Below are 27941 nucleotides of genomic sequence, written 5' to 3'. Positions count from 1 at the left end.
CTTTATTTAAATCCCACCCCGTACACATGCAACCACCACCAAACAATATCAAAGTCAATAAACTAAAAACCTTCTGTTTGAGATGAGAGCTAAAATGCTTTCAGTTCTCACTCATGTTCTTAAAAAACATGTTACAAGTTAAGATGCTGATCTTAACTTTCTTGCCATTTAAACTGCAAAGACTGTACAGTCTCATGTGTTATGCTGTTTTAGAAATTAAGCTATGATCTATACCTTGTTTTGATCTTTAAGCTGTACCTTGGGTTGAGTAGGGATGCATCTCAGAAGAAATTCAACAGGTCCAGCTTCCCTGATGAATTTCTGCTCGGTATATCTCTACAAGGCACAGTGTCTATATAGTAAATGTCCAGTCAGGAATTCGACAGGTCCCCATTCTAGCCACATTCACTTCATAAGTTCCTACAGATACACCTGATGGGTTTCTGCCTGATGCATTACTACAAGGCACAGTTCTTCCCCAAATCTATTTTGCCATATCAACTTCATTAGGTAATGGTATAACTTCCCTAAATGCCGGTCAGGAGGTGGTAATGGACTGAATGAGTGATAACACACTGAAATGGAATCCAAATTAGACTGTGGGGTGTCAGGACACAAGATATTATTTAGATCTGCCTGTTTTGGATGGGGTTACACTCCCCCGGAAAGAACAAGTATGTAGTTTGGGAGTGCTCCTGGATCCAAAACACTCTCTGGTTTCTCAGGCTGAGGCAGTGCCCAGGAGCACTTTTCATCAGCTTTGGCTGATATGTCAGCTACACCCATTTCTGGTATAAAATGACCTTAAAACAGTGGTATATATGCTGGTAACCACCAGGCTTGCCCACTGTAATGCACTCTACTGTGTCTGCCTTTGTGTGTAATCTGGAAACTACAATTGATGCAGAATGTGGCAGCCAGACTGGTCTCTGGGATAACCCAAAGAAATCATATAACGCTGATCTTAAAAGAACTGCACTGGCTACCAATACGTTTCTGGTCAAAATACATCTCTGGGATTTTTTTTAGAAGAGCCTTAAGAAAATCCTGTTTTCTCAGGATTTTAACTGATGTTATATCATGATTGCTTTAATCATTTTACCTTGTTTTTATATTGTATTTTAAATTATGTGCACCGCCTAGGGATGCACATGTCAGGCAGTATAGAAATAGATAGATAGATAGATAGATAGCAATAGCACTTACATTTATATACCGCTCTATAGCCGAAGCTCTCTAAGCGGTTTACAATGATTTTAGCATATTGCCCCCAACATTCTGGGTACTCATTTTACCGACCTCGGAAGGATGGAAGGCTGAGTCAACCTTGAGCCCCTGGTCAGGATCGAACTTGTAACCTTCTGGTTACAGGGCGGCAGTTTTACCACTGCGCCACCAGGGGCTCCTCCTGGTGATAGATAGATAGATAGATAGATAGATAGATAGATAGATAGATAGATAGATAGATAGATAGATTTACAGTGTGCTCTATGTAGGGCTGCCCTTCATCCGAGGCAGGGAGAAAGAGCTGCAACATACAAAAACAGCCCTCTTACATTGCACACCCTGCCCTTTTACAGGTATTTGCCTCTCAGGTGCACCTCCTCCCTTTTATGCCTCAGACTTAACAGACTTTGAAAGCATATGCACTAGGGAGTCGCTCAGAAAGAGGTGTTTGGCTTTACTTATATTGATTGATTGATAAAGTGTCATCAAGTCAGTGTCGAGTCTTAGTGACCACATAGATAGATTCTCTGCAGGATGATCTGTCTTCAACCTGGCCTTGAAAGTCTCTCAGTGGTGCATTCATTGCTGTCATAATCGATCCCATCCATCTTTCTGCTGGTGTCCTCTTCTTCTCTTTCCTTCTATTTCCCCAACATTATGGACTTCTCAAGGAAGTTGTGTTTTCACATAATGTGTCCAAAGTATGATAGTTTGAGCCTGGTAATTTGTCCCTCAAGTAAAAATTCTTGATTGATTTGTTCTCTGATCCATTGGTTTGTTTTCCTGGCTGTCTATGGTATCCTCAAAAATCTTCTCCAGCATGAAAGTTCAAAAGCGTCAATACTTTTTCTATCCTGCTTCTTCAGAGTCCAGGTTTTACATCCATAGAGTGTCATGGAAAAAACCATTATCTGAACAATTCTAATCTTTGTAGGTATAGACACATTACAACTTCTAAATATCTTTTCCAGTGCCTTCATTACAACCCTACTGTTGATGGAACTGCCTTGGGGATGATTGGTCAACACCCCCAGTTTGGGTGAAAGTGGGGAATTTAGCTCAAAAGGAGAGACAGTTCCTATCAGCCATAATTTGGTCATGTGTATGAACTCAAGAAAGTTGGCTTGAGAGAGAGGTTTTAATTAACAAAAATGAGTTTATTGACAGAGAAATAATAAGAGCAATAGACTAAGTTACTAAGTGCTCCTAACGTAAAAGCAATACAAATACATTTAAAAACAGATCATCATATGGCACATTTAGCTTAAAGCTCTAGATTGTGTGTAAATTCCCAGGTGGGCAAGAGAGAGAGAATGAGATAGAGAGACAAGTTTTCAGAAATAAGAGAAAGGGACAGGTTCAACCCTGAAGGAGCCAGGCAAGAGGCTATATCACCTGTCCTCAAGCAGATCTGACTCGAGCAACTGGAGACCAGTGTCCATCCAGGGAGATGAAGTGGAAAGCAGAAGAGTTGAAGGAGTTATTGGGGGTTGCTCATGAGGAAAGTTCCAGAGTGAGGCCACCCCTTGTTGGGGGGTGGGGGTGAGCAGCCAGGCTGCCGGATTCTGCTGGTGCCTCCCGCTCTCACTCCTCAGGTGCTGGTCCTTTCTAATTGCTCTAAAATCAAGCAGGTGGGCCACTCTGTTGGCTGAGTGAGACAGCTGACAGGGCTTTAAGGGACTCTTGGGCTGTAATAAGGAAGGTTGTGCTGGAGGTGCAGCCACTAGCACAGGCCACCAAGAGGTGGCCACCAAAGCCAGCCACCAAAGGGGGTCAGCCTTTGGGGGTGGCCTTCAGGGGTGAGACTGAGGGCTGAAGCCTATTTATTTACCCTCTTGGACTCCTTCCTTATAGTGCCAGCCTGGCTATTTACAGCTCGGTGTTGCCTGGCTATTTACAGCTATGTGTAAGAGCTCTGGTATAGGTGGGATAATTGGGGGTATTTCTAGGAACTCTAGAGTGTCTATTATAGTAATGGTGGGGAATAGAAGATTTAACATTGACAGTTCAGCAGGCCATTTGGGGGGAGGGGAGACCAGAAATTTAATAGCTGTTACCTCTTCTGGCTATCCTGTCAGCTCTCAGGCCTTGGTGAGAAGTTCCATCCACCCTCAGAATCTAACCTTGCTCCTTTGCAATTCCAGGTCAGTCCAAAATAAGACCAAAGTCATCCATGATTTGATCATGGATGAGGGAGCCAACTTGGCTTGTATAACTGAGACCTGGTTGCGGGAGGCTAGTGTCCAAGTATGCGCTCAGCTCCTCCCTACTGGGTACTCAGTGGTGGAGCTGGTTAGGAGAAGGAGGCGGGGGGTTGGAATGGCTGTGATCCACTGGAATAACATCTCCTGAGACAATTGCATATTAAGAACATAAGAACATAAGAAAAGCCCTGCTGGATCAGGCCCAAGGCCCATCTAGTCCAACAACCTGTTTCACACAGTGGCCCACCAGATGCTGCTGGAAGCCTACAGGCAGGAGTTGAGGGCATGCCCTCTCTCCTGCTGTTACTCCCCTGCAACTGGTACTCAGAGGCATCCTGCCTCTGAGGCTGGAGGTGGCCCACAGCCCTCCAACTAGTAGCCATTGATAGACCTCTTCTCCATAGTTATCCAACCCCCACACATATTGAGTGTGTGTATCTTGGCCTGGGGACTTGGGATAGATTGGGGATTAGATACTGAGCACCCTGTTTGTTTGTTTGTTTGTTTGTTTGTTATCTATATAATTATTTCTCTTAGCCAGCATGTGTGCCCAGGCTTTTGCGGTGGAACGCTCGCGACACACTGCGACAGTTCCCGGCACTACCCAGCCACGGTAATGGAGGCAGCGGCCCGGTCCCAGTGAGAAGGAGGCGGCGGTGGCCCCGGCCCGGCCACCAGTGTCAGGAGGCGGCTGGGCTGCCAGGAAGAGGAGGAGGCGGTAGAGCCACACCGCCGAGAGCATCCTGTGTCACTGAAAGTAGTCCGGGAAGGAAAGCGCTGCCAGCGGCCAGGGATGGAAACGTGAGAAGACTGAGGCAGAAGGTGGGTGGGAGGGAGGGCAGGAGGGGCTGGGGCAGAAGATGGGAGTGAGGGGGGAACTGCCAGCCCCAAAGAGCATACAGGTGCTCTGTGTGGGTTCAGTTAGTTTTAACATATTTGTATACCACCTAAAATACAAGTGCCTGTTGCCCAAGGGAGTTCCTAACTGAGCTGACAGAGCTGATTATGGAGTTGGTGTTGGAGTCACCCAGGCTTTTGGTATTGGGTGACTTCAGTGTTCATTTTGGGACCGGCTTCTCTGGTGCGGCTTGGGAATTCATAGTGGCCATGACAACTATGGGCCAATGCCAATTGGTCATGGGGCCAACAGACACTGCTGGTAACACTCTCGATTTGGCCTTTTCTTCAGATCAGGGTGGTGTTCCATGGGTGGAGTCTCCTAGAGTGCCTCCATTGTCACAGACAGATCACCATCTGGTTAAGGTTGGTTTCATGGCCACAAGCTACCTCTGCATGGGTGCAGGGTTGGGATGGTTCACTCATGAAGGCTGTTGGATCCCATAGGATTCCAAGAGGACTTGGAGGGTTTTAGGGTTGGTTTTGCTGGTGATTCTGTTGATGCCCTGGTGGGGACCTGGAACAGGGAACTTACCAGAGCAATAGACACTATCACCCCTAAGTGCCTTCTCTATTCTTCTTCTAAATGAGCTCCATGGTATACTGAACAGCAACGGGAGCTGAAGCAGCAAGGGAGAAGGCTAGATCATAAGTGGAGGAAGACTTGACCTGAATCCAATAAGACACGGCACAAAGCCCATTTGAAGGCTTATTCTGTGGCAATACATACAGAAGTGATTCTATTCTGCATGTTTTGCATCCTTTTGCATCCTTGTCCAGTAGAGTTGTTCAGAGTTATGTGGGGATTGGCTCAGGCTCCCTCTTCTCTGAATGTAGATCTGGATTTTTCATTATCTCATTGTGATGCTTTTAACATCAAATTATTTCATTGTGATGCTCTTAGGCAGATAAAACCTCTTGCATTCAAGCTGACTTGGACTCCACGGTTATGGCAGGGTCATCTGCAGAGGTGTCCAGTATTTCCTCTGATTCAATTAGAATGAGCATAAGAACAGCCCTGCTGGATCAGGCCCAAGGCCCATCTAGTCCAGCATCCACACAGTGGCCCACCAGATGCCGCTGGAAGCCACAGGCAGGAGTTTAGGGCATGCCGTCTCTCCTGCTGTTACTCCCCTGCAACTGGTCAGTTTCAATTTGTGACTCCTGACGATGTGGACAAACTCCTTGGAGGTGTTTGGCCTACCACTTGCCCTTTGGATCCATGCCCAACATGACTTATAACATCTAGCAGGGAGGTTGCTAGAGATGGCCTTGTTGACATCATAAATGCCTTGCTGAGGGAGGGCAGGATGTCTCCTTGTCTGATGGAAGCAATTGTGAGACCTTTGTTTAAGAAGCCTGCCCTAGAGCCTTCAGTGATGGTTAATTATAGACCAGTCTCCAACCTCCCTTGGGTGGGCAAGGTAAATCTTGTGAGGCCACTTCCCACCTTGCTACTGCCTCAGTAGAGAGGAAAGCCCAGTGGTGGCTGATTGTCACCATGTCCTATATGCCTCCAAGCTGAACAGTAGATCCTTGGGAAAGACTTCACTCCAGCCTAGATCCCTCCCACCATACCTGATTACAGCACTGAGCCTGGGCTATCTCTATACAGCCTAGACCCCTCCTGTTGACTCTGCCTCATCATCAGACACTTCTCATTTAAATGGGAAAGAATATGAGGTGCATCTTGTTAGGGACCCACCCTTCTTCACCATTTCCTCCTTTTTTTTAACCCATCCTACATGCAGCCCCCATCTTGCCCCTTGCTTTTACTGCCTGTTCCCACCCCATCTTCCTCTCTTCAGCCACAGGCCATCTGGAGCAGCTGGGCCTATCTCCCTTCTCTGTGACATAGGCCTTCTCTGTCATCAGCCTGTGGCAATCCTCCCAGACTGCCAAAGAGTAGATCTTCCTCTGCGAGAGTAAACTAGATTTGCAGTTCAGAGTTAGAATGATGAAATGCTACATCTGGTCTCTTTATGAATGTGAAACCTGGACCATCAAGAAAGAAGCACATAAAAAACTGGAAGCCTTTGAGATGTGGTGTCTGAGAAGAATACTCAAGATCAAATGGACCAGCAGAACAACAAATGAAGAATTTATTTGAAAAGCAAAAACATATTAACAACTAATATAGACAATCAAGAGACATAAACTGGAGGATTGTGGACATATACTTAGAGGAGTAAATTATCAAGTACCACAACTAATGCTAGAAGGAAAGCTAGCAGGAAGAAGTACAAGAGGAAAGAGGGATGGATGGATGACCTGAAAGAATGGCTCGAAATAGACCCAGAAGATATCATCCATGATTCTAGGGACCGTGATCCTTGGCTTTTGCTAGTCACCAACCCCAAATCAGAGAAGGCACATGAAGAGAGAGGTTTTAATAAGTTAAACAATATGAATGTATGATGGTTGGAAAAAACATTATGTGATTGTGTCATCACTTAACATTATTCATTCAAAGAATAATTCAGTTACATTTTCATTACAAGGACAATGAGAGTTAAAATATTTCCTGAATTCATTCTGAAATTCCTTAATCCTATGTTGCTACAGAAACCACTGGGTGCATAGTGGAATTCCCATAGGGCACAACAGAGCTCAATTTCACGATCTGCCCTTCGATGTTTCTCTCAACTTGACCTCAAATCATGCACTAGATTATTACTGGGATCAAGAAATTTGTGCCTGATTCTCATCATTCTATCCCTCTACCTGAGTAGAAGTTTATTGAGGTCCAATATTTTCACTGTTTCTTCAGTGAACATTAGTGTCAAATTTGTAAAGTTGAATTTTAGGATACCGTGGATGTCACTTTCTTTTTCAAGCCCCTAGTTACCCACACAAACATAAAACCATTCACAGTTTTAATTTATTTTATGAGTGAACTACTTTTCAGGTGAGATTTTTACATGAGTAAGAAGGTCCATTTTGTCATCTCTATGACACCTATTTCTGACTTCAAACCATAAGGTACTGTAACACCCAGAAGTACAAAGGAAGTGTGAAAAAGCATTGCATTGCAAAAGCAACATATACATCCTACCTGTGGAATCTTGTAAATATCTAATATTGTTGCCATATGATGAGAGATTTGTGAGTCCAGTCCTCCAATGACTGCTCTCATTTTTTTCTGGAGGTCATATTTGTAGTTGAGGACAAATCTCTCTTCTGTAGGTGTGAGTAATATTGTGGTATGATAAGTCCGCTTTGCATTGAAATAGCTGTCTTGGATGCTGAAGCCCAGAGTGACACTGGGTAGGATCTGAGGGCTTTCATTGATCTCTTTTACTGTAAATGCCAAGGCCAGGATGTGCTGGTAATTCTTAGGTACTATTCTAGAACAAAAGTATCCAGAGAATACTTTATCTGTATTAGAACATCTGTATTGAGAATATCTGTACTGACACAGTTTGGGGCCAGTACAGATGATACATTTCCTGCCCTTACAATTAAAATAGGTATGTGATTGGATCACATCCATAATAATATATTCTGCAGATGTTCCAACAACCTACCATCATGTGCCTTTTTTCATGTGGGAGAGTTATTAATCTGAATGGGCACTGTATTAACTAGTATTTTGAGCACACGTAGAGTAGCCATTTGGATTAACAGCAGCACCCATGTTGATGGGTCAACATAGGGTAGGAACAAGGGTGTTGATTCAACAGGGATTCCCAGCTGTTGATGAAAATTTCCATCATCCCCAGCTGCAATGGCCTTTGGCTGGGGATTATGGGAGTTGTCGTCAACTACAGCTGGGAAATCCCTTTGGCAGGGAACACTGGTAGGAAGTTTAAAAATTTTCAGTACTGATATGAATCTAGTAAGCATTGAATTGGAGATGATGAAGGACTGAGAAGCAATACCATCAACAATGAGTTCTCCTGACTGATGATACTCATGAAGTGGATGGTGGGGACCACTATGGGCCTTGCATACCATATGAGGAAGCAGTAGAAGAAGAAGCACCACTAATACCACCATTCTGAGTACAAATATTCCCTCTAGACACCAATTCCCTTATTTCAGTTAGCTACACTATCTCTGGAGTCACCATGATGAAATTGGTCTGATCTGAATTCCTAGTCAGACCACTGTAGGCCCTGAAGTGTGAAGTCTAAAAATGTAAATTACATACATATGCCGAGACTGGTGAATCCTTGCATGTTCCTAATTTACCCTAGCTGTGAGTGCTACAAAGCACATTTATACTACCTGTTGCAAACAGTGATATTAAGTTTTGAAGAGGCCACCATGCCTCAGGGACCATAATTTGGACAAGCAGCAAAATTAATCACAGCCCTTCTTATAATCAAAGGGGAAGGGAATCAGCAATTCAAAGTTGGATATTCCTGAATGAATTGTGGCGGGGGGTGGGATATGTTTGTAATATTGGAACAAACGTCTTCTCTTCCACTTAGTTCAATAGGAAGGCATATTTGGGCTTGGAATGACCCATAGCAGGAACTTGACACCATAGCAAGAACCGCCCAGAGCCTTTGGAAGGGGTGGTCTAAAAATGTAAGCAATTGATAGATAGATAGATAGACAGATAGATATTGTTATAAAAGGAAGAAAGGAAATAAAGGTGATATGCTTGGTGATATGGCTTGAGAATACAATAGGAAAAGATGGAATTATGAGGAAAAGCATGTATCCACAACATTCACAGCTTGAGTGACACTGCCCACCACATGCTGGATGCAGCAATTTTGCTTCACCCAGACTTTGATAAAGATGAAGCTGGTGAGGCTATTAAATTGGTGGAGGGTTTGAGTGGGCAGAGCCAGAGAGCCAACTAAGATCTCTCCTGCACATACTGGTAGTCGACGTTTGAGAGGCATCTCTCCCTCCATGGAGGATAGTTTGGGATCTTGGCTGGTGATCCTTTTGAGGGTCAGCATATATTATTTTAGGGTAAGCATATAATAGCATATTAGAATGGATTTGTGGTGTCTCATTGAAAATCTCATTTGCTATCATAGAATCCACACTCAATACCTCAGAAACAACAGAACCCTGTACCCCATGGGTTAGAAACCCATGGGGGTGGTTGGCACCCTATGTGCACTACACCACCACTCGCTCTGGGCCACCCCAGCACCCCCCAAGTGCACTTATGGGGCTGCTGAAAGCTCCATATACCTTATGAGGAAAAACCTTAAAGACGCGTAAACTTCAACAATTCACCAAAAATCAGCCCTCTGCCCAAATCCTTTGGAAAAATTCAGGTAGCTTCCTTGCCCCTACCTTGCACTACCACCAACCCCACACTGCTCTAGGCCACCCCTTTGGCCCCGACGTGCAGCTATACATTTGCTGACACCTCCATGCTTCTTAAAGACACGAAAAATTCAAAAATCACTTAAAAATCATCCCTTTGCCCAATTCCTTTCAAATAATTCAGGTAGCTTCCTTGCCCACCCTAGGAACTACCACCCACCACACTCCACTCTACGTCACCCCTCCCCCCCCCAATGTGAAGCTATATATTTGCTGCAATCCTAATTATTCTCTATGAGGAATTCAAAAATACTTTAACAATTCACCAATAATCAGAGGAGTGTCCAATTGCCTTGGGATTTTTTTGGGTGGTAGGAACCCCTGTCTGTCTACCACCCACCCTGCTTTTGTGACCCTAGGTGCTCCACAATAGGGAATATGGACTGGTTCGGTTCCCATTATACTCTATGAGAAAAATAATTTAAAATATTTCAAATATTCATAAAAAATCATAGGGGTGTCTGATTGCTTCAGGGTTTGCATGGTTGTTGGCACCCATGGGTGCTCTACAATAAGGAATAATGGCCTGGTTCAAGTCCCATTATATCCTATGAGAAAATAATAATAATAATTTTCAAAAATTCATTAAAAAATCGTACGAGTGTCCGATTGCTTTGGGGTTTGGGTGACAGGTACCCCTGGGTGCCAGCTACCATCCTACTAATTTTTGGGTGTCCTAACTGGTCCAAACCAGTCCTAACTGGTTCAAACCGGTTCGAATCCGAACCAAGCCAGGGGGTGGTTCGAACAAAACCAAAACCGAACCACCCCCTCCTGGTTCAGACCCGGTTCGAATCCGAGCCAAACCGGGTGAACCGGTTTTGTGCACATCCCTAGATCTGGCTCACAGGCTGGGAGATTATGCTGATCCTAGAGGCTTCACAGCTTGGGGCAATTAGCCCAGACCAATTACCTTGGCATAGGGGCATTGTCAACCTTAAAGGCATAATGGCCTGGGAGATACTTCTTGCTGACAACTTGATTCTGTGTGGGCCACCAAGAAGAGCAATGTTCAGCCTTAGGGCCACAAGACTGCTTTGAGCAAGGGTGTAATGGCCCAACAAAAGTTAGTTATAGGGATGGTATCTTTGCTCAAAAGCAGATAGTGCCTGCACTGTGGGGAGTGAGGAGTCCATTCCTATTGCAATACTGAATTTATTTGAATTAATACATTATGAAAGAAGTTTAGTTTCAAGAAATTTAGTCACAAATCCCCTCTTCTCCCCTTACCTCCCACGTAACCACTCTTATAAATGAATGGGTAAGTTAAGGATTATGGAAGATCTTTTACTGAATTGAGAACTAGAAGGGGGGGTATAGTGAATAGGGAAATTCTTGGGAACTTTTCTGATCTCAGACTCAGAGAAGAGCTTTGGGCAACTGACAAGTTCATTTCTTACTCCTAATAATCTTTTTTTTGAGTCCCCAAAGCTCTTCTCTTGGGAAATTTTGCCAGCATATTTCATAATACATAACTGACTTGCGGTGTTTAACTTGGAAGATCACATGTTGTATAGGTCTGGCTAAGATGCTGGCAATCAAACTAATACCAATAAGCTGATTATATGACAGGTCATCTCTAGATTCTGATAAAGTGCCATTGTAAATACTGGCATGTTGCCTTCAGTCAGAAATTGCAGTGATATTATTATTATTTATTTAATTTGATTTTTATACCACCCTTCTAAAATGGCTCAGGGAGGTTTACAATACATAGCCAAGAATGTATCATTTTGTCATATGTATAATAGGCAGGTGGCATATCATCTGCTAACCCTTCTGCTTCTAATTGAGAACAAATCTTCTGATGCAACCAGTGATGTAGATGCATAATAGGAAGGGTACTCTGATCTACCCAGTATTAAATAGTGCACATAACTGTATACAAGAAAAAAAAGGCTCATTCTGAGTATACAGTTGTCCTATTTCCCTGAGTCATCTTAGATATTAAATTTAATGCCGTGATCCAGTATATATGCAGACATTCATATGTGCAAAAGAAATGTGTTCCTATGCCCAATAAAACATGTTAGTGATGACCTTTAAAACTCTAAACCAGGGCTGCTCAACTTTAGCTTTCCTGCAGATATTGGCCTACAACTCCCATAATCCCTGGCTATTGGCCACTGTGGCTGGGGATTATGGGAGTTGCAGTCCAAAAACAGTGGCGGGGGCCTAAGTTGAGCAGGCCTGAAAATTGTTTGGACCCACCATAACTAAATGAGTGCCACATGACTCTTTCAGCTGCTTTTTTTTGTTTTGTTTTGTTTTTGTCGCCACCTTCAGAAAAATGTTGAAAGCTCTTCTCTTTAACTGGGCCTTTCAACCAGGCTGATTTCCTTCTGCTCTTTGTTGCCTTTTGTTTCACTGCTGTTTTCATTATTCCATGCTCTGCTTGTATTTGTTTTTATCTGTTGCTTCAGGTAGCTAGGCTATTATAATTCAATTTGTTCGTTTTAGTGTAGTTAATTGTTATTAATGACTTTGAGGGCTGTATGCCAGCAGAAAGACAGCACAAAAGCAATATTTCCCAGAATACAGTCTTCTCTTGCTCTCTGCCCATCCATTTCATGTGATGCATGCCCCTACCCCGCTTTCTGTAGATGGCTGTAGGATTAATGAACTGCCCTCTAATGAGCTTTAAAGGTATTCCACACTCTAACCCAGGGGCCACAATTTTGGTTCTTCAGCTGTTACTGAACTACAACTTCCATCATCTCTAACTATTGTCAGCTGTGGGGATGATGGGAACTCTAGTCCAACTATAGCTGGAGGGCTGAAGTTGTGCACCCCTGCTCTAATCAATGCTACACCTGGGTTTACATGATTTTCAAGATAACCCCAAATATACAGCAGTATCTTTTTTGTAATTTTTTTTTTTAGTACAAGATCATTCAGTTAATATCTTTGGAAGGTTGACTTATTACTCCTGCATTGCCATTCATAATCAGAAACCGATCTGCATAGAACACAGTTTCAGTTTTAGTTTCCTTAATTTCCCTCAAAACGTTTGGACTGACAGAAATAAAATCAAGCCTAGAGAAGAGTTTACCTCAATCATCCAGAATAAAATGTATAAAGGTCATCAGAACATCTATTTGGCTCTGGATGTTTGCTAAATTCTTGCTTGTCAACCATCATCAAAAAACTTTGGGGATTTGCATATGGAAATACAGTAGGTACACATACATAACAGTTCCCTCTTAGCAAACTTACTTAGGATGTCCCAATCAATTAATGAACTACAGAGAATTTGGGAAATTTTGAAGATCCAGACAGGCCAGCTGATAAGAGGTGGGGGGGGGGGGATCAGAAAATCTGCTGCATGTGCATGCAAATAGTTCTGAATGGCAAAGTATAGCAAACAGTGCAGAAATTCACATCTGCCAACCTTTTCTCCTCATGAGCTGTTCCCTGTGGTTTAGCTCAGGCCTCAACATAATAATGTAACATTTCGGGGAAAAGATGCAACTCAGCAAGCCAGCACTGGAAGCTAAGATAGAAAATATCTCTACAGCAACCATGTATTTTCCCTTGGTGCTTAGATAGGTTGGAACAAAGGATACCCACACACTGCAGAAAACCAACATGCTGAAAGTGATGAACTTGGCTTCATTGAAACTGTCAGGTAACTTCCTGGCAAGAAAAGCCACAGTGAAACAGATAATTGCCAGTAGGCTCATGTACCCCAGAACACAGTAAAACATAATCACTGACCCCTCATTACATCCCAGTACAATTTCACCAATTACTGAGTGCATGTCAACATCTGGGTATGGTGGAGTGGTGGCCAACCACACAGCACAAATGCCTACTTGAATAAGGGAGCAGGAAAGAACAATGGAGTTGGCCAGCCTTTTCCCCATCCACTTCCTCATCCTGCTTCCTGGTTTGGTAGCCATGAAAGCCAGAACCACCGTGATAGTTTTTGCCAGCACACAAGAAACAGCCACTGAGAAGATTATGCCAAAAGCAGGCTGTCGTAGCAGACACATCATTCGATTAGGATTTCCAATGAAAAGGAATGCAGAAAGGAAGCAGAGCAGGAGGGAGATGAGGAGAGTGTAAGTGAGGCTCCGGTTGTTGGCTTTGACGATGGGAGTGTTGTGGTGTTTCAGAAACATTCCTAGGATGAAAACTGTGGTCAGCAAAAATGATAGGGTCAAAATGGCTAAACAGAGCCCCAAAATGCCTTTGTAAGACACAACACTTATTTTCTTAGGTATACACAAATCCTGATTTCCATTTGGATAGTTTTCATCTGTGCATTTATGACAGTCATCCACATCTGAAAAAGACAAAATATGTTTCAATTTCAGACATATAGAATAAATTCTAAGAATGTATAATATTTTCTGCAATCAAACCTCGGTAATAGCACAGGCCACACCAACCATTCCAGTCTGCCAAAAGTCCTGCTTAATATTGGTCCACATGGTATACAACCCTAATGGCAATGGAAGTCATCAAGGCACTGCTGCTGTGACACAGAGGCAGTGATGCCACTGGTCCTGACTAGCAGCTTCAACAATTACCCCTATTGTGAGAGCTTCCACAATTCCCCCATTATGACTGTTTCCGTATTCCCAGCAATAGCTCCCTGATGTATTCCATTGCTCTTAGGCTAGCAAATCATGTCAGTCATTGTTTTGCTGGAGATTGATGTTAAGCAGAATCACATGAAGGAAAGAAAAGAGTGTGCATATTAGTCCTGTGTTTCACAATGTCTGATTCCAGTAAATGTATACTGTCCCATTGGTGCCACATGGAGGCAGGTTCTCCCAGTGCAGCCTGATCTGCACCGAGTCACCAATTTGATCATGGTTCTCCCCAACCATGCAAGAGCATTAATAAGAGTACATAACAAGCCACTATGTTGTGCATCAGTTGATGCATCTGAACACATTTCAAGGACAAGCCCAAGTAAAGTACACTGCAGTGGTCAAATGTCAAGTTGAAAAAGAAAGGTTTGATGCCTTCTAGGTGAAGAAGAAAAACGTTCACACTTTTGCTTGAATAATTAATCTATCAGGCAATACACAGTGAGGCCCTTCCCACAAATGGGTAGGACAAGTGTCCTACCCAGGTTTGAGAGCCATGCATGCTCCCAGTTTTCAGTTATGTAGAAGCAAACAACTAGGTCAGCTTGTTCAACTAGGTCAGCTTGTCCTCCTACCTTGTTCAAATGCTGCATATGAAAAGTGGATAGGACAGTACTGTCTTACCCAGCTCCTGTCTTCCACACAATAACTTCTCGCTCTTTCGACCTAGTTGTACCACACAACCAAAAATGGGGAGTGGACACACCTCCCAAACCTGGGTAGGACACTTGTCCTTCCCAGTTTTCGGCTGTGTGAACAACCTGATATTCTAAGAAAGGATATCCTAAGAAAGCACTTTTGGAAGGATGGCATGCTCATGCAAAGCTGTTGAGCTAGCTATTTGTGCCAAGTTTGGAGCTTGCATTCCAGATGAGGGTTTTGCTACCAGAAGCATGTTTGCACTTCTCCAGCAGTAGGAAACTGCAGCATGGCTCAGTTGTTTTAAATGGATCTTTTGTGCAATTGTGCAAATCCTTTTTAATTTTTTATTTTTAGCACAACCATGCAATCTTCTTGGACTAGTGCAACTTTGCTCATCAAACCCTTCATTAGGATGTCAGCCAGTGTTGGTCAAGAGGAAATTTAAGTTTGAAAATCCAAGTGAGCATGGGAACATTATCACCATTGAAAGAGATCTTAAGGATATTCACATGACTGGGAGGTGCAGAGGGTGGGTGGAAGGAGGGAAGGCTGTGCTACACTTACGTTCCCCCCAGTTGATTACTCAATGTTGGTGGGAAGTGCAGACTGCAGTTGCATACAATCCATGCTGCTACACACAGAGCTGATTTCTGCAGGCTGGGATGATGCATCCTGGCCTCCACTTATCACACAATGCACTGCACAATGAGCATGGTGCATTGGGGGACACCGCTTGAAATGTGCGCTCTAAGCACCCATCTTTGTGTGCACTCAGACTGCAAGCAGCTAAATGCAGGGCTTAAAATGGGTTAGACACGTGGGCCTAATTGGTCCTGGCATTGCACACGAGCAGCATAACCCAGTATGGGCTTCCCTATCCTCGGTTAGGCTACTCATGTGAACAATCTCCTTCTCTCTTTCAGTTTCACCAGAATCCATCACCACACCTTTACTTCAGTCTACTTATAGTATATAACAATATTATTGACTGAATATGTGCAGTATAACTAGGAACAAACTGTTTCACACACACAAATATGATGGGCTTTCACCTTCATCAGAAGCTTCTTTTCCAGCCCAGACTTCCTAAAAACTTTCCATCATGTGTCAAATGATGATAAATGACTCTAATGTGTATCTTATTTCTTAAATATATTACTCTGTATTATAGCCAATCTGATTGCTACATTTGTAAAGTATTGTACATTGCTTACCCATCTTGTTTGAAATCTTCCCTTTTGGACATGGAATGCAATCATAGCAGCAAAATGGCTTCTCTTCCTTCATTTTTTTTCTATAGCCAGGATGGCAACTCTCACTACATACAGAAAGAGGCCTTGTCTGATCCAAAAATATGAGAGAGAGAGAGAGAGAGAGAGAGAGGAATGATATATCGGAGAACAAGGATTGTTAAGGTCCATAGGTATTTGTAATTCATAGTGATTGGTCAATGATTTCTCAGTGGAGGCAATGGTCAAGTTAGAGTTGCCAACCCTATATATTAGGACTGGAGTCTATTTAGGTGTCTTTTGGCAATCTGTATCAATCTCAAGGACAATGCTGAAATGAAACCTGGAAATTTTTATGGCTTTGGTATTGTGAAAAATATTGGATAAAATGTTAGGAAAATATATTCTGGAATTTTAGTCAGAATTGGCAGCCTTAGAAATAACTGGAGTATCACACCTGAATGAATGAGATAGATATCAGAGCTTGGAGAAGTCCTGCTACAAAATGTGGGCACAGAGAAAACAACATAGAGAGAGCTGCCAAGAAGCTGAAAACACTTTGCATCTAAGTCAATACACTTTCAGTAGGGGTGAGTTACAGCAACCCATAGTGATGAGTTGCATAATGGTGAGTTGTTAGAGTAATTCACATTGGGGTGAGTTAGAGCAACACATGTTTTTTACCATTCCCCAAGCAAATATAGCTGTCTGAAGACTGAGGGAAGGGTTATAACTTCTGAAGCAAATAAGTCGAGGAAGGGAGCAGGAACAGTAATTGGTGTGTGTTTGCAGGAGGGGGCAGTCTGAAGTATATGTGTATGTATGTGAAGTACTTGTGGGGTTGAGAGGTACTTGCTTGTGTATGTTTATGAAATGTTAGGGGTTTTCAGGGGTTTGTGCATGTAAGTGTGTGTGAACCTGCATACAGTACTTCTAGGTGTGTGAACAACTTGTTGGTTTATGACAACTGGGGATGAAAGAAAATGACCAGGGGAGGACCAAGGAAAATATGGGTGTATGGAGACAAAGTCGCATGTGAGCAAGCAAGTGAGACAGTAAAACAGGTCAGAAATTAAGGCAGGTGTCTTAAGTTAAAGTTTCCTTGATTCTAGTACATGAGTGAATTTCTCTTAACTTCTATCTTAAAACAAAGCTTTTAAAAAATAGAAAATTTGTTTTTAGACTTGATGGCTGACATATACAGCAAGAATGCACCAATGCAGTGAGAGAGCAGTCGAAAACATAGGAACATAGGAAACTGCCATATACTGAGTCAGACCATTGGTCTATCTAGCTCAGTATTGTCTTCACAGACTAGCAACAGCTTCTCCAAGGTTTCAGGCAGGAATCTCTCTCAGCCCTATCTTGGAGAAGCCAGGCAGGGAACTTGAAACCTTCTGCTCTTCCCAGAGGGGCTTCATCCCCTGAGGGAAATATCTTGCAGTGCTCATACATCAAGTCTCCCATTCATATGCAACCAGGGCAGATCTTGCTTAGCTATGGGGACAAGTCATGCTTGCTACCACAAGACCAGCTCTCCTCTGAAAAGAACTACACAACTAACTGCTGACAAACAGTGGCTGATCTACAGAACAAGGATGCACCAGTGGTAAAGGAGAGCAGCCTAACAGAACTTCACAAATAACTTCAGTGGTGCAGTGGGAAAGAAGCAATTTTTGACACCTTACCTTTCTCTAGGTAGTCCTCTGTACCAGCCAAAAATATGGCACCAAAGTCTGTGCAAACCTCAGGGACATATTTTCAGATGGCCCAGAGTGCTTCCTGGCAAAGTGGAAGGGGTCAGAAATACTATTCACCCGCTGCACTTGTGCAGTTAGGAAGTTCTGTTAGTCTGCTCTCTTACTGACCTGGTGCACTCTTGCCTTGTTAGCTAATGCTTTCAGATGTGATGTTACAGGGAGGCATATGGAAATTATTCATAAGTATTTCAGAAATCAGAAGCCACAATTATATTGGAAATCAGAAGCCTTAATTTTCCCCTTTTTTCCACTTATAAATCTGAAGCTCAGGTATAACAGGGATTATTATTTCAATTCATACATCTGAATATTTCCTCTTAAGTTTTGTTGTCCCTCCCCCCCGTAACATCTGACATCACATCGTGCATTGCCAAAAGAAGCAGGAAAGAGTCAGAGATGGGTAGTAGTCCTTTCAGATCAAATCTACAGGGTGTCCCTTAATGGAATTTGGTTGAATGTTCAAGAATATTATCATTTTGTAAATATCAAAAATCTTCAATAGTCTAGTATAAATTCTATTCTTACTTTTAAAATTTTATTGTTTTTACAATATCTTAACAATCTCCAATTAAACAAATGTTGACTTCCTGCTCGCCAATCTGTATGAATAACTAATTATACAATTCAACCATTGCTATAGTAATTCAAAACATATATCCTATGCCTTACAAACTCGATTTTACTCTACTCAACCTGCTATTATTACTAAATTTCAAACCCTGCTGAAAAATCAATATTAGAGAAATAGTTCTTTAAGTATAGTAAGAATGGTTTCCAATCTTCTTTAAAACATTCCAGGTTTTAATCCCTTATCAGTACTGTAAGTTTTGCCATCTTAGCATATTCCAAAGTTTTTATCAGACAATCTTCTTTTGAGGGCATTTTATTGTTCTTCCAGTTCTGCGCATATACTATTCTAGCCGCCGTGGTTGCATACATAAAGATTGTTAAATTCCTTCTGGAAAACTCTCCTTGCATTATTCCCAGCAGGAAGGATTCTGGTTTCTTAGGAAATGTCATTTTAAAAAATTTCTTCAGCTCATTAAACATCATATCCCAGAAAGCCTTTGCCTTCCCGCAAGACCACCACATATGAAAAAAAGTTCCTTCACAGTGACCACATTTCCAGCATTTGTTTGGAACATTTTTATACATTAACGCTAATATTTGGGTGTCAAATACCACCTGTACATCATCTTATAATAATTTTCTTTTAAGGTATAACATGCAGTAAACTTTAAATCCATTTTCCATAATTTTTCCCAAGCTGCCATATCTATATTGTGACCCAGATATTGAGCCCATTTTATCATAGTCATTTTAACCACTTCATTTCTTGTCTCCTCCAGAAGCAGCAGCTTATACATCTTAGAAACTAATTTTTCATCATTTTTGCACAGCTCCTTCTCAAATCTCGACATTTGATCCTCAAATCCAACTTCAAGATCCTTCTTATAAATTTCATTTAACTGATGGTAGTGAAACCAGTTACTAACCCGATTTTGTACTTCAGTTAGGTTTTTTAACTTACAGCCCTTTTCTTGGAAACATAACAAATCCCTATAGCTACCCCAATGAGGTTGCATATTTATCTCTTTATGTGCTATGGCTTCAATTGGAGATAGCCATAATGGAGTTTTAAATTCCAACAATTTTTTATATTTTACCCAGACTCTCATTAGACTCCTTCTATAAATTCTATTCTTCAAGCTGTCAGTTTTCAATGGTGTAGGAAGAGGAAGGAAATTGATCAAGATATGTTTGTTACATGAATGAATACTAACTCAATGGGGCTGTTCACATGACTGCACATGCAGTTGGGTGTAGGGGAGGCAGGGTTCAATCTACCTTCCCCCAGATGACTGTTCACAGTCCCTAAGGCATGCAAGTTGTGCGCCCACATGACCAGCACTGCTGGGAGCAGTGTGGATGAATCTCTGCACTGCTCCTGACAGCACTGGTAAACAGAGGCCGGGACTCCTTGTCCTGGCCTCAGGAGATCCCACAATGTACCACCCAACACATGCAATGCAAGGGGGATTCCCCCAGGAGATGGGCCCTCTCGGAACCTGTTTCGGTGTGGTGCTGGACTGGAAGCAACCGTGCTCACACATGACCAGCAAGCCCGGGTTAAGGGCTTAACCATGGCTAATAGCCAGGATAAAAAGTCAGGCTAGGCGGCACTGTCCTGCCAGAATCGGACCAGATCCTGATGGCTCTCACAAGCAGCCTGACCCAGGCTGGACATCCCTAGTCTCTGTTAGGCTGCGCATGCAAACAGCCGCAATATTTCCCAGGGGCTGAAGATTGTCCAATGAAATCTTCAATCTATTCACATCAATATTGAATCAAATCTTCAGTCAATTCACATCAATAATTCAGGACTAGCCTTGGATAAAGTCTGGCTGTGGTCTTAGAAAGCTGTATCATTGGATCTTACCTGGTTAAACCAGCTGTGCCACGTTATGGCATCCTCACTGATAGTGAACTTGTGGTCTGGAGGAGCTTGGGGATCTACCTTCCCAACTTTCACTTTATGAAAAGTCTGGTTTGATGAAACAATCAAATTGAGAACATCAAAAGTAGTTATTAACTCCCCATTCTGGTCTAAGGAGATCTCATCTCCTGCACTGTTGTTAAAGGAGACACCTTTCAGAAAATAATGGAGCTAGAGTGAAGAGGAAAAGCCAAGATATTAGAAATGATAAATACTTCAGAGGTCTAATGGCAACAAAAGAATGGTGTTCTTTTCAGTTTGGGCGTGTGGGAAGATGACAGGAGAATTCTTGATGACCCAGAAATTACAGGAGGAGGTACTAAGAGGATGTGCAAGATTGCAACATTATGCTTTTATTAAGTTTGCAGATGAAAAAGAGGACAGTAGAGAAGACTAATTGGAATATGACATATTCTGTAATTTGAAGCTTAAAAGGAGTTAAAAAGGGGAGCAAATGAAGAGTTTCACATGCGGAGAGAGTTCACTACCGAGATTGTTGACTATTGTTGCACCCAAAGCATAGTACCATGCTATATGATGTTGTGAAGGATTAAGATCATCTCTCTCTTTTTGGCAGAAACACCACCATGCTTTCTTTTAAAAAAGTTAATTTTCACAGCCTGTGGCATTTATACTGATGCAGCATTGCTGCTGTTTTTTTCTGTTCAGAATAAAGGGTTGGAGAAAGGGTGCCATTTCGGCCCCCATACCACTTCTACCACGCTCGAGTCTGGGGAAGGGGGCTGTGGCTAGGAATGTGCACTAACAGTTCCTGCACTCTGTGGGGCAGAACATGGGAGGGGGGGCTTTAAAGAACAGGTAAGGCGTTCTGTTTGGGTTATGTTCTATGTTTTAGCAGCCTGAAACCAAAAGGTTAGCCCAGAAAATATTTCACATCCATTCCAGAGGTCAAACAGTTAGCCTAGGAAATTAGTTACAAACTGAGTTGAAAAAATTAGCCCAGAAAAAAGAAATCAAGAATTGGCCACATTAGAGAGTGGGGAAAGCCGTTTTCATGCCCTAAAACTAGAGGGTATAGGGCACAGTTTGGAAAGGGGTTACAGTCTGAGGCAGAGAGTGCCAGAGTTGGAGAGAGAAAGAAGAAAGCCAGAGGAAGAAGGATCGGAGGTGTTGCAGATAGAAGAAAACTGCTGAGGGCCTAAGGAACTGATGAGACATCAGGGACACAGTTTTGGACAGGACAGTGGGATGTGTTTGTCCTACTTTGTTTTATTATCGATTGATAAAATGTTATTTCTTTAAAAAATAGCCTATTCACAAAATAATTTCTAAGACTACAAATATGACAGATACAACTAATATTTATATACCTCTTTTCAACAAAAGTTCCCAAAGTGGGTATGTATATATGTGTGTGTGTGTGTATAGTGAGCCCTTTGGGGACAGGCATCCATCTTATTTATTTATTATTTCTCTGTGTAAACTGCCCTGAGCCATTTTTGGAAGGGTGGTATAGAAATGGAATGAATGAATGAATAAATAAATAAATAAATAATATAATAATATAATAATAAAAATAAATAAAATGGCTCCCTGTCCCCAGAGGGCTTACAATCTAAAAAGAAACATAAGGGAAACACCAGCATCAGCCACCCGAGGGATGCTGTGCTGGGGATGGACAGGACCAGTTTCTCTCCTCCTGCTAAATAAAGAGAATCAACATTTTTAAAAAGTGCCTCTTTGCTCAGTCAGCAGGGGTATAAATTGGATTGTTTTGTTTTTCTTTCAAAGTAAAGACAACTTTGTCCAGATCTCTTGTGGTCTCTGTGTTTTGTTCCCCACCCCATGCTTACTTCTCTTGGTTATTTCTCTCCTACTCTACCTATGTTTGTTGTTCAGGCTGAAAGACTGTGGGCTGTTGGGTGGAGGTTGCCAGGGAATAAAGTCTTCCGCTTGGTGCCAGCAGAAAAGTTCAAAAAGTGGGGAAAGCAAGAGACATGTCTCTCCTGTCCTCACTTATTCACCAGACCATGGCAAAGGTACAGACCATTACCTTCCACAATTGTTGATATTGAGGCTTGTCTACAATTGCTTTGTACTTGAGTCTAGATGAGGAGAAGGCATGTAAAGCATGAGCCACTGCATAGATGGCATTATAGATGCTGTAGCTGTGGCCAGTCATACTCATTTCAAACAAAGGCCCAGGAAGGGTCTCGATATTCTCATTTCCTGTACAAATATGTCCATTGACATTGCCCAGAGCTGGATTTGGGAGTACACATTCAAATGTCTGTTGCCAAAAGTCCCTGATAAATCCATCTCTTGATGTGATGGATGGGCGCCTACTCTCTACAAATAATCGAAACCCTCGTAGATTATTGGAATGAATTGAAAAAGATATTGCACCATGGAATATTTCTGCATCCCAACTTCTTTGACAGGGAAATGAAGTGAGCTCCACCTGGGCTGTGGCTATCCACACGTTGCCTTTCAGTGTATTTATTACATGTTCTTGTTCTGATAAATAAGTCAACCACCTATAAAATGCCATGGAATAAGATTCTCCATAGGCCACTACTACATTGGCTTTGCTCTTCATTATTTGATCATATATTTTAAGCCCATATTGCAGGATGCCCATAACTTCAGTGAAAAACGTTACTGTTGGAATTCTTTCTATGTAGGCAAAACAGATGCCACTCTGGGAGAACACTGGACGTACAGTTTGCACAAATCTTTCTCCATTGTCATTATCCATAATGACTACCCCAATCCAGGTCCAGCTGAAATGCAGAAGCAAAGAACGAATCGCTGTATACTGAAGGGCATCATTAGGGGCCAACTGGTAGAAGGAAAGGCCTGGGGTTTTATCATTCATAATAGGAGCAGAGCCATAGATGAGCTAATGAGGGATATGAATGGGAAGGGGAAGAAGAAATAAAATAACAACAATTGCATGTATGTGGAACCTTTGAGTAGTAGCTTCAGTATTCAAAATATATCAAACACATTGTCAGAAATCCTCACAACAGCCTTCTAGTGAACATTAGTTTTATTATTCCTATGCTAGAGAATGGTACAGTAGTTGAGACTGAGGGAACAGTGGCTAGTGCTACCCTAAGCAAGTGGGCTGTTCCTTACTTTCCTTACTGAGTAACCAGAGAGTCCACACTGAGCAGCGCTGGGAGAATGTTGTGTAGTAGATCACAGGATGCTATTTCCAAACAGATGTGAGCCCTGGTTCCTTTACCACCAACACACACCATCCTCCCCCAAATGTTTAGGGACTGTTTGTGTTGCCTCCCAGGTCTGTGTGATGATGAGATGTCTCAATCCATCTCCCTTTCTCCTTCCCTCCCTGCATACACACTGTTGAGCAAGAGCAGAGGCTCATGGAGCTTGCATCAGGCATATCAGGGTTCCCTCTGTCCCACACTGCCAAGAGATGTATGTGAGAAAAAGCCAGGGAACTTCTTGCAAGGCTTTCATAACATTCTAAATTTGGCAAAGTTCCATGAGTAACATTTTGGACATAATGAGGCTCTACACATAATCTATCCATAGAGCCTAACTGGGCTCTGAGGAGAGAACGGGCTTAGCCCGTTCTTCCTGAAGATGAGCAGGGGGCTCGCCCAGGGTGGCCGGATCGGCTGCCCACATGACTACCTGCTCCATCACAGAGCCAGTAAGGGCAGAAGGGAGCGGGGGCCACCTGGCCCCTGGAAGTCCCAGAACGCCCTGTGCCAGTGCATGGGGCATTCTGGGGAGACCCCCGAGGCTGGGAGACTTGTTGGAGATGCCTGGTCATTGGTCTTCTCATGAGTTGCCACAGCATGGAACCACACCGTGGGGACTCGCGATTGCCAAAACGGGGTTAGCAGAGTGCTTGCTCTGCTAACCTCATTTAAGGGGGGAATTAAGTAGGCTAGCTGCTGGAAGCCACACAGCTCCTGGAGTTTCTCACAACCGCTCGAAAGCGGGCTGGGCTCCCTTAGTCCACTTTCAAGCAACCATGTGAATAGCCTCAGTGAGTGATCTCAGCTGCTTCCCAGCAATTTCATCTGCTGCTACAAACTAAAGGCACATTCTGACCTGACATAGAATATAGTTTCCTTCATGGCTCTGATTTATTTTATGAATACACAATGAAGATTGCTTTTCTTAATCTCAATTTCTCAACCATATTAATCCATTAATTAGTCTACTTATTTTATTTATGTGCCGCCTGATATATACATCTCTTGGCAGTGTACACAATTTTAAAACCATATAGAAGTCACAGATTAAAATCCACAACACACAATTAAAACAACTGCATAAAACAGTTATTAAAACAAATTATTAAAATTAATTCTAATTAAAAGCCTGTGATTAATCATGTCTTGCTACCCTTATTATTTCATCCATTACTGACTCCAAACTGTAAGACAGTCGCTCACATATTGGGCAAGGCAATGTGGGTAGTATGAGCAGCACCTGCATTGCTGCACACCTGTAGACAGCATTGACAGAGTTGTACCACAGAGCAGCAGCTTTCTTATGTAAATTTATGCAAACACAGTTGGAAAAGAACCACTCTTTATTTCCAGTGGACATTCTGTTGGGGAACTGTGTTTGCACAACTTTACATCAGAGTAGAACTGTCCGGTGCCATAACTCCATTGACACTGTTTACACCTGTGTAGCAGTGCAAGCAATGCTTCTACTGCCCTCTTTGCATTGCACAGTATGTGAACAAACATCCTGAAATGCAATTAAAGTGTGGAAGTCAAGAGTATTACATTGCAATGCCAAAACACATACATATCCTACCTGTGGAATCTTGTAGATATCTACAATAGTTGCTACATGAAGAGAAATTTCTGAGTCTAGTCCTCCAATGACTGCCATCAGTTTATTCCGGAGGCCATATTTGTAGTTTGGAGCAAAACTGTCTTTTGTAGATGTGAGCAAGATTGTGGCATAATAAGTCCGCTTTGCAGTGAAATAACTGTCATAGATGCGGAAGCCCAAGGTAACATTTGGCAGGATCTGAGGGTTTTCATTGACCTCTTTTATTGCAAATACAAAGGCCAAGATATGCTGGTAATTCTTAGGCACTACCCTAGAATAAGAGTACTAGAAGTGTATTCCACATATGTTAAAATTGTGGAGGCTGAACGCTGCATCACGTCATTATTTTATTTATTACAGCATATATTTTAGAGATTTGCAGAAAACCCGGGGGGGGGGATAACTTGTCATACAGAAACTTGAATGTGCTCATACATATTCCTTGGGAGGAACTCTGACATTCACCTTCAATTTCATTCCTTAAACATTTTGCTTGAAGAAATAACTTCCCCACAATTTGAATCCAAAGCACAGAAATATTAAAAGGAGTTGTGACTTGGGATTTATGGAATGCTGGGGTCTTAACAATGTGTGGGGAAGGCCTCACATTTCCGTGTTAATTGGGGCAGGGGCCATATTCATAAGTTACAATTCTTAGTTTTTAGGTTTTTTAAAAATAACTTTTAATTTGAAATTTTAAAATCTAATTCTAATTGTGGTTTTAGATTGGATTTTTAACTTGTTTAGCTTAATTTGGTTAATTTTATTAGTCTGATTTTACATTGTAACTATTTTACAAATGTTGTGAGCTACCCTGAGCAGCAGTGTACTGGAGGGGTGGGGCTATGGATATTTCAAATAAATAAATAAATAAATAAATAAATAAATTACCCCAAATATATCTGAGGAAAGAGCATACTTGAACTTGGAGTGTCATAGCTTAGGAGTGGCCTTAACTAACTTCTTTTGTTTTTCTTTTTGTGATGATACTAGATTCAATCACCGGTATCTCCAGTTCAGAACAGATCTTGAGCAGCAAGGCTGGAAGAACCTCTGCTATAGACCTGGCTAAGTCATTAGTAGCATGTCCCATGGACCAATGATCTAACTCTGTTTAATTCAGTTTTATATACACATTTGTTTGTACCACTGCTGCTACAGCTACTAGCAAAATCTATAGTATAGTACACTTTTCAACAGTAAGTTTGAGAGAGATAAAATTTGATGAGATTAGGAGAATTAGAAGGGATATCAAAGCAAATGTCTATTTTTCAAGGGGAGAATTTGTTCTTTTTGGAGTGCTACAGCTGATAATGTTGGGAAGAGTAAGCAGGGACGTAGCTAGGGGAGAGGGGGCCCATGTTTGCTGCTCTCCCCAGTGGCCCCTCAGAGTGAGGGAGATAATGAAGAAAATAGGGAGGAGTGGAACTGGGGGCCGTCAGGATCTATAGGCCCCCAGGTTCATTGAAGCCATCTGCTCAATTATAGCTACACCCCTGAGTACATGATCATTGATTAGTCTATTTCAAAATGAGGCTGCCAGCCTGACATTCCCCACAGTACTCCAACAATGGAAGGAGCCCAGCAGGGACGCAAAAGGAAGGAACCCAACAGGGATGCAAAGAGCTTAGAAATTAGTTGCATTTCATCTTACCTCCACAGCCTAGCTGCAGCAGAGGGTGAGGGGGCGGCAAATTTTTCTGCTTTTCTCTCCCTCCTTAAAACTCTACTTGCTTGCAGAAATCTGCCCTTGGGGACACGTTCCTGCAAGTGAAGTATCCTTCAAGGAGGGAGGAGAGAGCAGCAAGAAATCACTCTCCCCACCCCACCCCTGCTGGGCTATGGAGAAGAAAAAACCTAACTAGTTTCTATGCTCTTTGTACACTTCTTAGGGTTCCTTCCATTGTGGAAGCACTGTGAGGAATATATCACCCACTCAAAATATAGAGTAAGAGTGATAAATAAGAGAAAGATAGAAGATACTTGATGTGACACAGAACTTCATAGCAGAAAGAAACATGAGGCATTTAAAAACCTCTCTCGAATGACTTTTTCTTCTTGAAAAGAGAGATTCTCTGTCTTTGGGCATTCCTTTAAGGAATACTTCAATTGGGGCTGCAAGGTTTACAGAGGTGAGCATCGCATATCCCCCCAATGTTGCCCCAATCTAAATCACACAAACCTCAATTGCCTATTTGCCTCATGGAGAAAAGCATGAACATACCAGTATGATACTTGTAAGTATTCCCACTCAGGGCCAGTAACAGCACTGGAAGAGTGGGTAGATGGAAGGAATTGGATCAAGAAAAAGAGAGATAGCCTTCCAAAAAGAATAAAAAAGCTAAAGGGCACACACCAACGTGAAGTGCCACAATCCAGATTGGAGATATATATAGAGAGAGAGAGGGAAAGAGAGAGTTCCTGATAAGAGATCTCACTCCTGATGTATGTTTTTGTTCTTAGTTGTGTTACATTTTTCTACTGCTATGTTCAATACACCATTATTTGGATGTTGCAGCCATACAACTGATCACTGTGGTGGGGACAAAAAGTTAAGTTTATCAGCTTCCTTACGTAAGGTCTTCAAACAATGCTACCGGAGGTTCTTCAGTGAAGGTTATTGCATTGGAGATGATGAAGGTCTGAGAAGCAATGCCACCAACAATGAGGTCTCCTGACTGATGATATTCGTGAAGTGGAGGGTGTGGACCACTTATTGTGCATTTTGCAGTGTGGGTCTTGCATAACGTGTGAGGAAGCAGCAGCAAGAGTAGCACAATTAAAGCTATCAT

General features: G+C 42.3%; 1 protein-coding gene across 1 annotated transcript; it reads right to left on the bottom strand.

Moving 5' to 3' along the window:
• Positions 1-7048: 7048 nt before the first annotated feature.
• On the bottom strand, positions 7049-27941 carry LOC128330989 (vomeronasal type-2 receptor 26-like). The gene is made up of 8 exons (XM_053264357.1): positions 27724-27941; positions 25129-25420; positions 22370-23218; positions 20299-20526; positions 16084-16237; positions 13008-13914; positions 7384-7675; positions 7049-7168 (listed from the first exon to the last, which is right to left on the bottom strand). The coding sequence occupies exons 1-8, from the start codon at positions 27939-27941 to the stop codon at positions 7049-7051; spliced, it is 3060 nt and encodes a 1019-aa protein (XP_053120332.1).

The sequence above is a fragment of the Hemicordylus capensis genome, chromosome 6 (genome assembly GCF_027244095.1).
Source record: "Hemicordylus capensis ecotype Gifberg chromosome 6, rHemCap1.1.pri, whole genome shotgun sequence".
In the NCBI taxonomy this organism is placed as follows: domain Eukaryota; kingdom Metazoa; phylum Chordata; class Lepidosauria; order Squamata; family Cordylidae; genus Hemicordylus; species Hemicordylus capensis.
Note: the sequence above shows the minus strand (reverse complement) of the source record. Positions and strands in the feature narration are given on the sequence as shown.